The following is a 15,105-nucleotide window of genomic DNA, read 5'->3' on the forward strand; positions in this document are numbered from 1 at the left end:
GAGCTTCATGTGTGTCTTCCTTCTCAAGGTTCCTTCCATCAGTCACGCTATCTCCCTGTCATTCACAGCACTTTGTTTTCTGGAAGAGGTATGTACATTAGGCACAGAGAATTTTGCTTTCATATTTTTGTCCAGTTCTTAAAGAAGAAAGTAGAGGCCAGTGCTGTGTAAGGATCTTATTGGCTTGCCTTTCATACCTTTCTGTCACTTACTGGTGCTGTGACCTTGGTCAAATTATTTTGCATTGCCAGTTTCAGAATCATAATCTCTAAAGTGGGGATAACAACATCTCATTATATGTTGCAAGAATATAATGAGGTGAGTCATGCAATACAACCAGCATGGAATCATAGGGTATAGAGAAATTATCTAATACTGTTCATTCTTATCCTTAATCTCCACTAAGTTTTGAGTCCTATAGGCCTGACACTGTGCTAATACTCACAAAAATTCTTCAGGACAGATGCCTAGATTGATTCATAGATGAGGAAACAGTTCCAGACAGGTAAAGAAATTACATGCAATTACAAAGGAAGTACCTCTGATCCTTGATACCCATAGGTCTCTTGGCCTCTGAAACTGATGCTATTTTACTATATCACTAGTGTTTCTCAAACCAGATAGGGTACCTGGAATTTCCCTACGTAACTCCATGTTCTTGAGAATCTATTGCTTTTCTCATTTTTCAATTATATATAAAACTTCACAATTTTTATTATAAAGTCTTTGGCAAAGATAATTTACAATTCAAACATTTTCAAAGATTAATATTTGGTTCCTTAACTCAGACCGGGGTTGGGGTTGACAGACTTATTCTCAACCACCCGTGAGAACGTTTTACACTACATGGCACTCAAATGTGAGGAACCTTGAATAAGACCATATTGCCTTTTCTGTCCCTTCTTCCCTCCATGCTTTCCATCATGAGCAGTGGTCACAATATGAACCCTAATCCCCCAAGAGAAAATCTACATTTCTTACTCATAACTGATATGTACCTGGATCAAGGGGTTGGAGAGACCAACCTTTAAAAATATCATGTATTTTTGAATTCACAGGTCTGTTTTTCCCAGCAAGGTTTTTCACATCAGCTTTTTTATCCTCTGAGCCTGGTACCTTCATGCAGTAATCCAGGAGACCATTTGATCTCATGATCTCTGTATAGCCTTTCTCACAACCACAGACTCCACCCTACAGCATGAAAAATACATTTCTGGTTACACAGTGAGTTGTACAGATGAAAAAATAACACCTTAATTGTTGGAACTGCTCGATAGTTGCATGATATGTCATGGCAATTTAGGGTTTTTCAGCACCAGACTTGTCAAAGCAATGAAAATTCAATAAATAGTTCATCTTTCTGATTTCCAAAGCCAACACTTCAATAAATTATCAGTTCTTTCTAGTGATTGATCATTCTTACATCTTCCAAATTGAAATCATAATTTTTTTGTCAATAGAGAATATGAACTACATCCTTTTCTCTCTTACAAAGGTGTTTAAAGCTTTAATTAAAAATTTACTTTGGTTCTTCCCCCAACTATCTCAGATTCCTGCCTGCTTACTCCAATCTGTCCTTAACATTGAGAAGCAAAGCAACAGAAATTATGTGCGTCTCTTCTCTGAGTTTTGTGCTCTTTGAGGTCTCTTTCTGCCTCTATCATCTTCTATCATTGATCACGAACTAGAATGAACTGGCTCTCCACTCGTAGGCTTAGTTCCGCACTCAGAGGAGACAGTCCAAGGCTGTGAAGGGGGGAAAAAAAAACTTCACCAAAGGCACATGTCCACGAGAGGGAGGAAAGACAGAGAGAGAGATATCTTAAAGTAACCTGAGTGTCACACCACATCATCACATTCCTAGTTGGCATCATGACAATGGGTCTTTCATATTTGTCTGTGGATTCCTGGTAATTTTCATGCACAATAAGCCTTTCAAAGAAACTGATAATGATACAGTGTAATGGGCAAAGATTTTCTATCTGTCTCTGAAAGTGAAACTGAAATAACTGCTCTTCCTTCCTCCAGGAAACATAAAGCCAATAGAGGAGAATAGAAAATAAGCATGAGATTATGAATCTCTATGACTTTGCTATTAGGATTCCTTACATAAAACTATGTCTGGTATTTTCTCAACATACCTTAGCCTTAAATGGTAACTCATATCAATCTTTATGCATCAGCCATGTTTACTTACTGGTTCCAAATAGGGGAAGGAGTATGTCAAGGCTGTATATTGTCACCTGCTTATTTAACTTATATGCAGAGTACATCATGAGAAATGCTGGGCTAGATGAAGCACAAGCTGGAATCAAGATTGCCCAGAGAAATATCAATAACCTCAGATATGCAGATGATACCACCCTTATGTCAGAAAGTGAAGAGGAACTAAAGAGCCTCTTGATGAAGGTGAAAGAGGAGAGTGAAAAAGTTGGCTTAAAACTCAATATTCAGAAAACTAAGATCATGGCATCTGGTCCCATCACTTCATGGGAAATAGATGGGGAAACAGAGGAAACTGACAGACTTTATTTTTTTGGGCTCCAAAATCACGGCAGATGGTGACTGTGGGCATGAAATTAAAAGACTCTTACTCCTTGGAAGAAAAGTTATGACCAGCCTAGACAGCATATTAAAAAGCAGAGACATGACTTTGCCAACAAAAGTCTATCTAGTCAAAGCTATGGTTCTTCCAGTAGTCATGTATGGATATGACAGTTGGACCATAAAGAAAGCTGAGCACCGAATAATTGATACTTTGATCTGTGGTGTTGGAGAAGACTCTTGAGAGTCCCTTGGACTGCAAGGAGATCTAACCAGTTCGTCCTAAAGGAAATCAGTCCTGAATATTCATTGGAAGGACTGATGCTGAAGCTGAAACTCCAATACTTTGGTCACCTGATGTGAAGAACTGACTCATTTGAAAAGACCCTGATGTTGGGAAAGATTGAAGGCAGGAGAAGGGGATGACAGAGGATGAGATGGTTGGATGGCATCACCGACTCAATGGACATGAGTTTGAGTAAACTCTGGGAGTTGGTAATGGACAGGGAGGCCTGGCGTGCTACAGTCCATGGGGTCACAGAGTTGGACATGACTGAGTGACTGAACTGAACTGATTTACTTAGTCATCAGTTGTTGACTGAACACATGATATTGAGGAGCAACAGATACTAAAACTAAAAAGTAGAAGTTAAAAAAACATAATTAATAAATGCCTAAAGTTTAGGAAGAGAGTATATAATGACAGTTATCATTATAAATATTTCCAGTGGTTTTACTTTAAGACATTACTCAATGTTCAATGGGGAGAAACTAATGAAGAAAATTGGTACAAGCTCAGATATGAAAGCTATCGTTTGAAGATGTGTCTCTAGTCTGAGTGAAAAGCTGTAACCAGTTATATAGGCCAAAGGTTCAAGGGAAAAGGTATTTTATATTTATTACAGAGGGTATCCAGAGAGTTGGTGGGAAGCCACAACTTCTATTTCACAAACATCATTAGCCCATGAAGTTGTTGCTGATCTCTTTTCCTTCTTTTTTCCACTGGAAACTTAATCCCTAGCTTTCCTGTATCGAAGAATTAACCTACTTCTACTTGAAGTAGAAGGTCCATGAAATAGAATGGAGCATTTGAATCATTTTAACCAAATCATTTTTGGAAAGAACACAGTATAAGAAGAAACTTATTTCTTTGAGAGACAGGGCACACCTTTCTTCTTTATACACTGTACACTGTGAGTACCACTGATTAGAATACATGGTACATTTTGCATTAAATCCTGAGCAGTAATGGGTGGGAATTAAAGAAGGAAAAGGAGAAAAATTTCTGCTTTAAAAAATGTATATATCAGACTCCTTTTCTTCCTAGTGTTGTCAGTTTCTCTCCCCAGAATGTAAGCTGCATGAGGGCAGGAAGTTTGTTTCCTGCTGTGTCCTCAGCACCTTGGACAGTTCCCTGTGTGTCAGCCATTCAGTAAACTTTTATTGGTGACTGAATAAATAAATGGGTGTTATGGGGCAAAAAAAAAAACAACAAAACAATGTGTATATATATATATATATATATACACACACCCATAATTATTACCCATAACCATACTATCAACTTATTTAAAATCAACTAAAAATTTATACACACTAATCACAGTGTAATCAAATTTAGTACCTAATGTTTAACAAACATGAACATATCCTTTTAAAGATTTTGCAAAATAGTTTAGGTATATGAAATGGAGGAAATAAAATCAACTGAGAACACATTGATAATCAGAGGAGAAATAGAGCTAACAGAGATTAGATATCTGAAAGAGAGGTTAGCTATAGATGGATTTAGAGTAAAAAAGACTGCTTTCTTGAACACATGGCCATGCAAAGAAATTCTTAATAGCTGTGATTACTTCTGCAAACGCCTCTAGGTGGTATCGTGGGCCCATGGAATTGCTGCTTGGGCTACAGGAGACTGGAAAACATCAGACAACATACATATAACACAATTAAATTACCTGTCCAAGCCTCAGCACCTGACTCACCTGTGTGCAGTAGGAGAAAGGTTTTCTGCAAGCTGGGTTACACTGCCGAATAGCAGCAGGGCGTGCCTGAGGGGAGCAGCCTCCTACAAAGGAAATCCCGCCATCATTTACAGATTTTTCTAGGATAAATATTCACTTCTTTTCCTCTCTGGCACTGGCTACCTTGTAACAGTCTTATTTAAAAAAAAATCTGTTTGCTGACAGTGTGGCTCAGTTTTATTTTGTTGATTATTCTAGGAAGGGCTGTTTGAGATGGGAGGCTCTGCTAACAGAAGTTGTTTACAGTTGAGATTTTATACCTGTGTGTTGGCCAGGTGATTCTATCATATGGCTTCACTTGAGGGCAAAGCCTGTGAGTGTCAGGATCAGCAAAAGAATTGATGAAATCTCAACTGAAGTTCAGGAGCAGAAAATATATACGCTCAAAGATCTGTCTATATAGTTTTTTTCCAGCTCCCAAACTAGGCACTAGACCAATTCCCAACAACCAAACACTAAAAGAATGCCACTAGCCCATTCATGAGACCACGATATTAAACAATTTGGTAACATTTTAAACGTATTTCAGCCAGAATACACACATATACACACACATGCAGAGTCACATACAGATTGCCACACATATTTTTAAGAGCAAATGTATATACTCCAGCAGGGATAATCATACATCTGACACTAGTACTTGCAGGTCCTCATTAAAATAGCTTTCAAAAAAAAAATAAATAAAATAGCTTTCAGTAACTAGATGGAATAATATCTCTGTAATCTAAAACTCATTTATATATTAGTCATGCCTTCCTGGATTCAAGGTACCAGCAAAGAAGTTGACATATTATTCAAGGGCACCATTGAAGCTACATTTATATACCACTGGCTGCATTTATAGGTTCTAGTCTCTGCATTATTATAATTGTCAACCAATTATATAGTATATAATCATAACACAGCCAATTATGATTTTGTAACTAGAGAAAGTTTTGTGCTTAAGGCTGTGTAGGGAATGTGGCATCTACATTTTTCTGAAAAATGAAACAGCTAAAATCTGTTACTTGAAAAATAATTTCCACAAGAAAAAAAACACCAGGCTCCAGAATGAGCAGGTAGGTGTGAAACTGATCATGTGTTAGTGGCAGTAACCACACAGCCTTGTCACTGCCAACAGAGTTTGGAGGTGGTGTTTTTTCCTCCTTAAACCAGGGATCCCCACCATGCAGTGTGTATACTCCATGGGGGGAGGAGCACCTGGGAGCCAGGAAAAACATGTTAGAATTTGTATATTTTAGCCAACATTTTAAATTTTAACAGTTAACTTCTTTAACTTTAACTTAACAAATTAAGCTGTGATGATACTTGGCAGGTGACACTGGTAACCTGAACTCATTCATCAGGTGGCCCTGGGATGCACACCGGGCGCGAGGTGCTCCACGCATCTGATAGTGGAGCCCTCACCGGTTGGTTAACTCCCAGCATGCTGCAGCAAGTGATGCTTTCTGTGTTCCTGGTTAGGCAGATGTACCGTATATTTAGTTTTAATAATAACTTACACAATGGGCAAGTCACTTAAAATAAATGGTTGTATGGAAAAACTATGGACTTAAAGGGACAGCCAATAATGAAAAAAACAAGTAAACTAGAAAAAGGTGAAGCAGACGATCTTTCTCTGATAGAAAACTCAAGATTCTTCTATTCTGATGAGCTCTTAGTCAGCCGTAGCGCTAAGTAAAAAGAATGACAATTTGATTTTCTTTCATAAGAAGGCATCGAAACAAACCCCTTTAAAATGATTGAGAAGACCATTTGTACAATCTAATTGCATTCACTGCCCTGAATGAGGAACCCTTCCTTCAATATATATTCAGATATTAAATAATAATCAAGGCTACCACATTGTTAAAAAATGAAGCTTTCAGTACATGAACATAAGCATCTATAATTTACAGGAAAATGTTTTTAATCATTAATATATCTTAGCTTTATTATATCTTTATCAACTCTTTTAATTTCAATTTCTGTATATGTTTCATAACATGATACATTAGCACAGTAGTGTGGGATTTTAGGATATTTTGAGGTCTGTTCTCAAATACCTTTTACTGAAAAGGTACATCTTTTAAAATTTTAGAGACCACTGTTTTAAATCAACATCTGTGTCTTTCCGTTTTTGTCTTAGATCATGATATTCAAGGAAATTTTATTATGTATCAACTGATGTTGAAGCTGAAACTCCAACACTTTGGCCACCTGATGTGAAGAACTGACTCCTTGGAAAAGACCCTGATGCTGGGAAAGATTGAAGGTGGGAGGAGAAGGGGACGACAGGGGATGAGATAGATGGATGGCATCACCGACTCAGTGGACATGAGTTTGAGTAAACTCTGGGAGTTGGTGATGGACAGGGAAGCCTGGAGTGCTGCAGTCCATGGGGTCACAAAGAGTTGGACACAAATGAGTGACTGAACTGAACTACTACTTTAAGTTGTCTGATATACTGTGTGTGTGTATGCTCAGTCAGTCAGTTATATCTACTCTTTGTGACTCCACTGTAGCCCACTAGGCTCCTCTGTCCATGGAACTCTCCAGACATGAATACTGGAATAGTTTGCCATTTCCTTATCTAGGGGATCTTCCCCAGGGATTGAACCCCTGTCTCCTATGGCTCCTGCACTGGCAGGAGAATTCTTTATAATTGTGCCACCTGGGTAGCCCGTCTGAGATATTATGGGACTTCATATAAAACTGTTTGCTTTCTAAGATGCAAAGATCTAATGGCAACTTGCCATGAAGCTCATCTAAGTCCACTCCCCAGTCTTCCCTTGCTTATAATTTTTAAGCTAATTCTTCTCACCAACAGCAACACTCAGAGATCTTTCCGAAGTGCCCACATGAATCTTAGGCAGGAATACCTGTGACGTTAATGCCATCTGAACGTTGGCACCACACAGTTCGTTCATTATTGTTCCAAAGACTTGCTTTCCATGTGTAGTGATAACATTTACCTCCTGCAAGTAAATACGATAACAGCGGTTCTATTATGCCTCAATCAAAGCAGAATAAGCATTGATCAATCAAGGCTGAGAGTTGAAAAGTGCTCTTGGTACCTGTACAAGGGCGTGTTTCTAGAACCTGCTGGGGGCAGCTGTCTTGGTTCTCAAAAGACTGAATTATAAATGTCCTTGACCTAGATTGGCGACCCAGAGTCTCGAAGCTTCTTCCATCAATGCAGGTCAGCTCACATGTGCTCCACTCTGACCATTCTATTAAATGGCAGTCTCCTGGAGGATCATGCAGCACAGAGCAGAGGAAACAGTGTGAAAACTGGCCCCTGACCCCATTTACACACACAGGGTTCACAGCCGGATTTGTGTGGTGCCACAGTGACCACGTGCATTCCAGAAACTACAAACTCTATGCTGACAAATTTTCTAATTAGAAAGCACTAGGAGTGAGGAAGTAATTTATGGTTTAATCTAGTTGAATGAAAAGCGCCAAGCACTATACTGCCATTATTTTGCTTCAAATCATGGCAGTTTTATCTAGAGAACACTAGTGTCTACTAGTGACGATAAAATTTTTAAAAGGACGTGTAAAGATTACAGCAACTCAGTTTTTAAAGAGCATCATAACATCATAAAATGGATGTTCATAGAAATTATATAAAGGAAAGAAGTAGAGTAGCTTTAAACTTAAAGAATGTTTCATTTAACAATCCAAACACACACAATTTGTGTGTGTGTGTGTGTATGAATGTATGTATACACACATATATGTCACATGCCATATTATAAGACCACATAAGGATATATTTAGCCACCTTAAGCTCCTGCCATACAAGGTTAAGTTGTGTTATTAGGATTAAAATAAACTCATAAATCTTATGTAACTAAGAATAACCTTCACAATTACATAGGACTTGCTTGTTTAACAGAGTGCTTTCACGAACTTTTACCCTTACTTGTCGTCACCATGTCATCAGCCAGGGTTCATTACTCATGGATTCAGTCAATGTTCTTTGAATGCTGGCAATGTGCTTGGTGTGGTCAGGTATTATTAACACATTTTCTAGATGGAGCAACCACTGCTCAAAGCGACAAGAGTATATGTCCCAGGCAAAATGCCAGTGACGTGATAGTGACCAGATTCTAACTTAGCTCTTACATTTCCAAGTCCAGTGCGTGCCCCCGACTTGCCCGGCCAGCCTACTTTGCCTCTATAGAAGCTGTTAGGTATATTCCAAAGTGATAACCAATGACACATGGATTAAAGTTGGTTACAAACTTCAACTTGGATGAGAGAGAACTCCAAAAAACAGAAAAATAAATAAAAAGGTCACCATGGAAGGCATTCCCAATCATTTAAAATTGCCTACCTGGGCAAGGCACTGAACACGGCTGTTTCAAGATGCTGTCTTGAAAGGGCATCTCTCTACATAGTGCATCATCTACACGTACAGTCCAGGGAGATATTGAACCATTGTGGACCACACAGGAGAGGCTGCGGGTCTGGACTCCTTCCCCACAGTCTCCACCCTGTCAGAGGAAAGGATGCTGTCAGCATTACCCAAATCAGGAACATCTCAAAGTTTTAGCTCCCGCCACCTCTTGGGAAAAAGAAACAAAAAAACAAAAAAACACAGTTGCATATTTCTTTAGCTTCCTCCTGTTGAGAGTTATCTTTCAGTTGTTGACAATAAGGCATCCCTGAGCAATTCTCTTAGAGCTGACAGAGCAATTGAAGCAGAAATGCAAATTTATGCCTTGAAATTTATGCACTCAGAATATGACGATTCATTCTGGAACTCAGCCAGGATTGACTGAAAAAGAAAAACAATACCTAATTTGTCTAGGTGTATGTGATAAAGTGGCCTAATCCATAATCACTCCCCAAAAGAGCATGTACAACCACAGGGTGTACATTTCTCTTTTGCTTTGCTTGTTTTTCTTTTGTAGGGAATTCAGTACTTTTTCATGTGGATTAGATTGGGGTTTCCAGTAAAACGCTGATTTTCTCGGAATGCCTCTGTGCTGAATATTATTCTTTGAAGACATTTTATACAAATCCCACTCAGATTTTTCTGGCCAATTAGAAAAAAAATTTGCAGTTTCTCACAGAAACTGAAGCTTTGTGGTTATCTAGCTCAACCATCTGCCTGATGAAAGACTTCCTACTCTAACATTTTTAGCAGATACTCACAAGGTGAGTATTATCTCCTCAGTTTAGTCAGGTGCTCATATTTCAAAAAGAAGTCCATTGGATATTTGGATAACTGAAGAGGGTAGTTTTGTGGGTTTTTTTTTTTTTTTTAATCCCAGGGGTGCAAGAGTGAGGCTGAGAGAGCCATCGCGGGTACAGAGGAAAAGCAAATACGAGGTAGTGTGTTGTCAACTGGCCTCAACTTCATAGTAAACACAGCTGGTTTCTTGGTCAGTCACAACATTGTTTAGACAGGCCACATGGATCATCTAAGATGTGGTGGCAGGAAAAAGGCAGAGGCATTTATATGCCACCTCCTCCATGGATCCAGTTCTCATTGATCAACTTTCATCCCAGGGAGTATTAACTCCCCTATACTTCCGAGGTATGTTACTCAGCTCCCACTAAGCCAGGAAATAGGTGGAAGACCAAGAGTTTTTATGATTACCTCTGGTATAGATGGAGAGAGAGAGAAAGAACATTTGCATAGACTCTGTCGCTGCACACAAGGATGCTACATGCTACAACCCATTATTAGGTGATAACTGGACAACTGGGCTCTGCATTGGGAAACTGAGTTTCGCCTCCTCCTTATTTCTCCCTCCCACCACAGGACTCAGAAACTACATTGCTAGAACTTGGAGCTTCTGCGGCTCTGGCAGCAGCAGGATTGAAAAGGGACATGGTGGGCAGCTAAAGCAGTCATGACAGTGCTCCTGGGTGTGCAGCAGGTGACTCAGAGGCTGATGGGCCTACTGAGCACCAGCCAGGTCAAGCCACAGTGGCAGCAGCTGCTAAGTATCAGGGGCAGGTTGTGGACGGGCTGCCGGATATGCAGGATGGTACAGAGGCTGCTGATAAAAATTCTTTCAGATTCAAAGTTATACTGGCAAAAAAAAGAAAAGGTGCAACTTGGAGGAGGTCTAAGTTACAGCAACTTAGAGACTGAATCATCTGAGCAGACGCACAAACTGGGACCATCACATCCTTTTCCATAGATGTTTTAACAAGAATTGTGCTTTGCTTATCTAAGATGGCAATCCCCACACTTGCTATCTCAGTATCTCATAACCGTTCTAACCATTGTGAAATGGTTAAAAAAATGTGCCCTAGTTATGAACCCAAGTGCACTTTTTTTTTTTTTTGAGAAAGGGAAGTTCAAAATCAATTCACAATGTATTTATCCAAACCAAATGTTCTAGTAAATATTTATACCCCAAAGTTGAAAATAACTAGCATAAGTTAAATTTGGGTTTGGGGAAGGGTTCTTTCTGTAACTTTTGGCCATTGTATGGCCAAATTGCCTAAGGTATATGTTTCACTGTAGAGTGTCAGAGTTCATGAACTTGGAGTCTGAAGATACTGCAGCATGTCTGAAGTTTGAAGTTACTGCTCTCTAGAACCTCAGGTAACTGGAGATGCAATTGACTAGAGCTTTGTTTGACATTCCAGGAGATGGAGTGTGCAGAAATGAAGGGAAACTAGTCAATATCAGGGAGCACTTTCAAAACCAAAACAAACAATAATATGTTTCTAGTATGTATCCATGTTCCACCTTAATCTCTTATAACCTTTGACAACAACAGCCACGGTATGAGGAGAAATCAGCAGCAGAATGATAATTTCATTCATAAAGCAAGCATTCATCCAGTCTCACTCATAAGACTTTACACACCAGGACTTGAAAACAGAGCCAGGCTTCTTAGAACAAGATGGTCAATAGTCAGGATTCTGTCACTAAGTCTCTGCTGTCCAGATCATTAATGGACTTCCTGTCTACTCTGGATCAGCATCACCAGATGTGGATCAGCAGGTTGTGCTAATGCTCAAAATCAGAGTTTTTATCGACCCTATAATAACAACCTCAATTTATTGAGCTCTAAATTTAGGTACTATGGTCAGCACTACATATGACTTGTCTGCTGCTGCTGCTAAGTTGCTTCAGTCGTGTCCGACTCTATGCGACCCCATAAACGGCAGCCCACCAGGCTTCCCTGTCCCTGGGATTCTCCAGGCAAGCACACTGGAGTGGGTTGCCATTTCCTTCTCCAATGCATGGAAGTGAAGTCGCTCAGTCGTGTCCAACTCTTAGCGACTCCATGGTCTGTAGCCCACCAGGCTCCTCCATCCATGGGATTTTCTGGGCAAGAGTACTAGAGTGGGGTGCCATTGCCTTCTCTGTATGACTTGTCTAATCCTTACCAAAACCCCCAGCAAAACAGGTACTACTGCTCCTCCTGTGATATACATAAGTCAACAGAGTTTGGAGAGTTTGAAAACCTGGCAAAAAGTGCAGAGTGAGGAACTGGAAAAAAATCTTGACCAAAATTAGGCCTGCAAAGATGCCGATAATAGGGAGAAGCATGCAAGTTTGGGAAATTAAGAGGCATATGGAAACTCTCTGCTCAGTTTTTTGGTATATTTAAAACTACTTTAAAAAAATACAGTCTAGAGATTTCCCTGATAGTCCAGGGGTTAAGACACTGCTTTTCAATGCAGGGGGGCACAAGTTCAATCCTTGGTCAGGGAACTAAGGCCCCACATGCCACAGGGTGCAGCCAAAAATTAAAACAAAAAAAAAAAATTAAAAACACTCAATTATCTTTAAATAAATAAAAATAAAAGTCTACTGATATATATTTAAATAATAATACAAAATATGTATGTGAGTCTATAAATATACACAAATGTAAAATGGTGAATCTAGTGAAGAGTAGGCAATGGCACCCCACTCCAGTGTTCTTGCTTGGAGAATCCCATGGACGGAGGAGCCTGGTGGGCTGCTGTCTATGGGGTTGAACAGAGTCTGACACGATTCAGCGATTTCACTTTCACTTTTCACTTTCATGCATTGGAGAAGGAAATGGCAACTCACTCCAGTATTCTTGCCTGGAGAATCCCAGGGATGGGGGAGCCTGGTGGGCTGCCATTTATGGGGTTGCAAAGAGTCGGACACGACTGATGCAACTTAGCAGCAGCAGCAGCAGTGAAGAGTAGAGGGTATCACTTCATGTTATTCCACTTTCAAAATGAGAAGCTCTGAGAAATACTAAGGAATAGATGAAGAAGTCTACAAAATAATATTTAAGAATATATAAAATAAAATCTAAAAAAATTAGACCTGAGAGACTCCAGAGTCTGAGCTCTGAAACAGATTTTGCAACATATGTGTGGATACGTGTTATCAGCTAAGAAACTTGGAAGGAGTTAGGAAACCCTGAAAAAAAATGAAGCCTGAGGATAAACACTTTCGTTTGCAAGTCTCTTTCCACAGACGATGGTGACAGAATTGGCCTATCCACCATGCCCTGGGTAAGCTCCTCTGTTTGGGGTTTGATCCACTTGATGGCAATCAGCCACTTCAAGATCACAACCACCACCTCAAGGGAAAAAGTCTGCAACCCACACTGGGCAGGGCAGGATATTACCGAACAAGAAGCTGAAGGACAGCTGTGAGGGAGGTGCACTTGCTTTGTATGTGGAGATTCATGTGTATTTTGATCAGTAATTCCCCAAACTCAGCTTACATAGATGAGTAAGAAAAGGGGACTCATTGAAAATGTCTTGTGTTATGTATCTCACAAAGCATTCAAAATCAGGCTTCAGGAAGAACAGGAATGCAGTTCAAACTCAGCAAAAATTCAAATATCATCCAGATTCTCTTTTTCTTTTGCCTCTGAGTTACTGACTTTATCTATTATATAAGGTGGGAATATGTGACAGCGACGAGTTTTTGAATATAATATCTTTGAACAGCTTTAATTCCATTCCAAATTCTTGGGGAAGAATGCTGTTGGTCTCCTGCAGATAAGGTGCCCACGCAGGAATAATTAATATAGACACGTTTTCTGAGAGCTTTGCCTGGATTCAGGCTAACTCCAGTTTCCTCCTGACTAGAAATGTCAGTGAATGGGATGACCTCATCTAGAAATCTAAGGCACCTTTGAAATCTCTGGATACACCTGCTCTCATGGTCTCCAGGGCCCCTGGGTCTGGGTATCTCCATCAGATGCCACAACCCCTTCTCCCAACCTCCACAAGTACTGCTATAATGTTCACAACCCACCACTCTGGCCTCTATGGTTCTGGCTAAAGTTCAGTATGTGACAGCAAAATCTCAAACATTACATTTGACATTTCCCCTGCACGTTCCTATGAGACAAACTGGCAGATTTGTCTATTAAAAAAAAAAAAAAAATCTCTGGATACCCAGGAAGATAAAAGGAAAAGTATTGGGTTGGTCAAAAAGTTTACCTGGGATTTTCTGTAACATCTTGCAGAAAAACCCAGATGAACTTTTTGGCCATCTGAATACAAAAGAACAAGTGAGGTATAGTAGCAGCTGTATGGCTGGTGAGACACAGAGTGTGGAGTTTGTCCCCCATCCTTCCCTTCTTCTTCCTGTCTTTTCTCTTTCTTCTCCTGCAATGGGTTCCTAAATTCTTTGAATTTGTTTTCTTTACTCTCTCAACAACTATCAGGAGAAATCTTCCTTCCATTTCTTATTTGTGATTCTAAGCAGTACTGAAAAAACTGTTGAAGGTTTAGGAAAGAGACAAAGTATTCATATTTAAAGCCATTAGGTTACTATTGAATTAATTAGCATGGTACCTTATTTTCTGTAACAAGCAGACTGAACAAATGTACCACACATTTTATTCCTCTGGGACTTATTACAATACATGGGCATTTAACTTCTGCAAGATAATGATGCTGCACAACAATGTCATCCTGACAGGAACACTATGAGAATACTCTGCAGATATCTTAATGCATAATCAAAATTATTGTTACCTAATTAAATCTGCCTTGGAATACGAACTGAAGGATGAACTAGTAAAACAAGAAAATAGAGAAAAATCAATGTGCTTTTTTCTTACACAAGAAACCAGAGAGAAAATGCCATAGCGCATCATTGCTGACCCAGCAAAAGCTCTGGGTATATGATATATTATGATGTTACTAGGCATTTGTATTTCAGGTCAATAAAAAGCAATCATTGAGGAAAATGTAGTAACCTTGGTTTGTGTAATAATGTTAAAATATATCTTTCATACACTTTTGGATTTCTGCCCACATGCAAGATTTTGTCTAAGCCTAAAAGTGCTTTTTTAGGAAATACAGTCTACGACAAGTTGTGCATTTCTATACCATCAGGGTTTTGCCTAATTGCATAATGCTTTGATATTTCCAACAAGCCAAGAAGATAGAGAATTCTTTAAGATGCTAAAAAGATTGAAAGTCCCCTGATCCAACTTATTACAAATAGTTGATAATGATGGGCATTTATTTTCCTAGCAATATCACTCTGCATGAAGTTAAGTCATTTGGTTTTTTTTTCCATGCTCTCTATGGCATAAAAATATACTCTGCCAGGCCCGTG

The 15,105-nt window shown here is 39.4% G+C and overlaps 1 protein-coding gene across 1 annotated transcript in view; it reads right to left on the bottom strand.

Moving 5' to 3' along the window:
- THSD7B (thrombospondin type 1 domain containing 7B) overlaps nt 1-15,105 on the bottom strand; it is a 929,494-nt gene that overhangs the window by 14,541 nt on the left and 899,848 nt on the right. Inside the window, exons 21-25 of the mRNA XM_061439032.1 lie at nt 8,899-9,058; nt 7,631-7,804; nt 7,436-7,531; nt 4,533-4,615; nt 999-1,191 (exon numbers count right to left, since the gene is read on the bottom strand). Of these exons, the coding sequence (XP_061295016.1) occupies nt 999-1,191; nt 4,533-4,615; nt 7,436-7,531; nt 7,631-7,804; nt 8,899-9,058 (706 nt within the window). The remainder of the gene's footprint in view (nt 1-998; nt 1,192-4,532; nt 4,616-7,435; nt 7,532-7,630; nt 7,805-8,898; nt 9,059-15,105) is intronic.

Source organism: Bos javanicus, chromosome 2 (genome assembly GCF_032452875.1).
Source record: "Bos javanicus breed banteng chromosome 2, ARS-OSU_banteng_1.0, whole genome shotgun sequence".
Taxonomy (NCBI): Eukaryota; Metazoa; Chordata; class Mammalia; order Artiodactyla; family Bovidae; genus Bos; species Bos javanicus.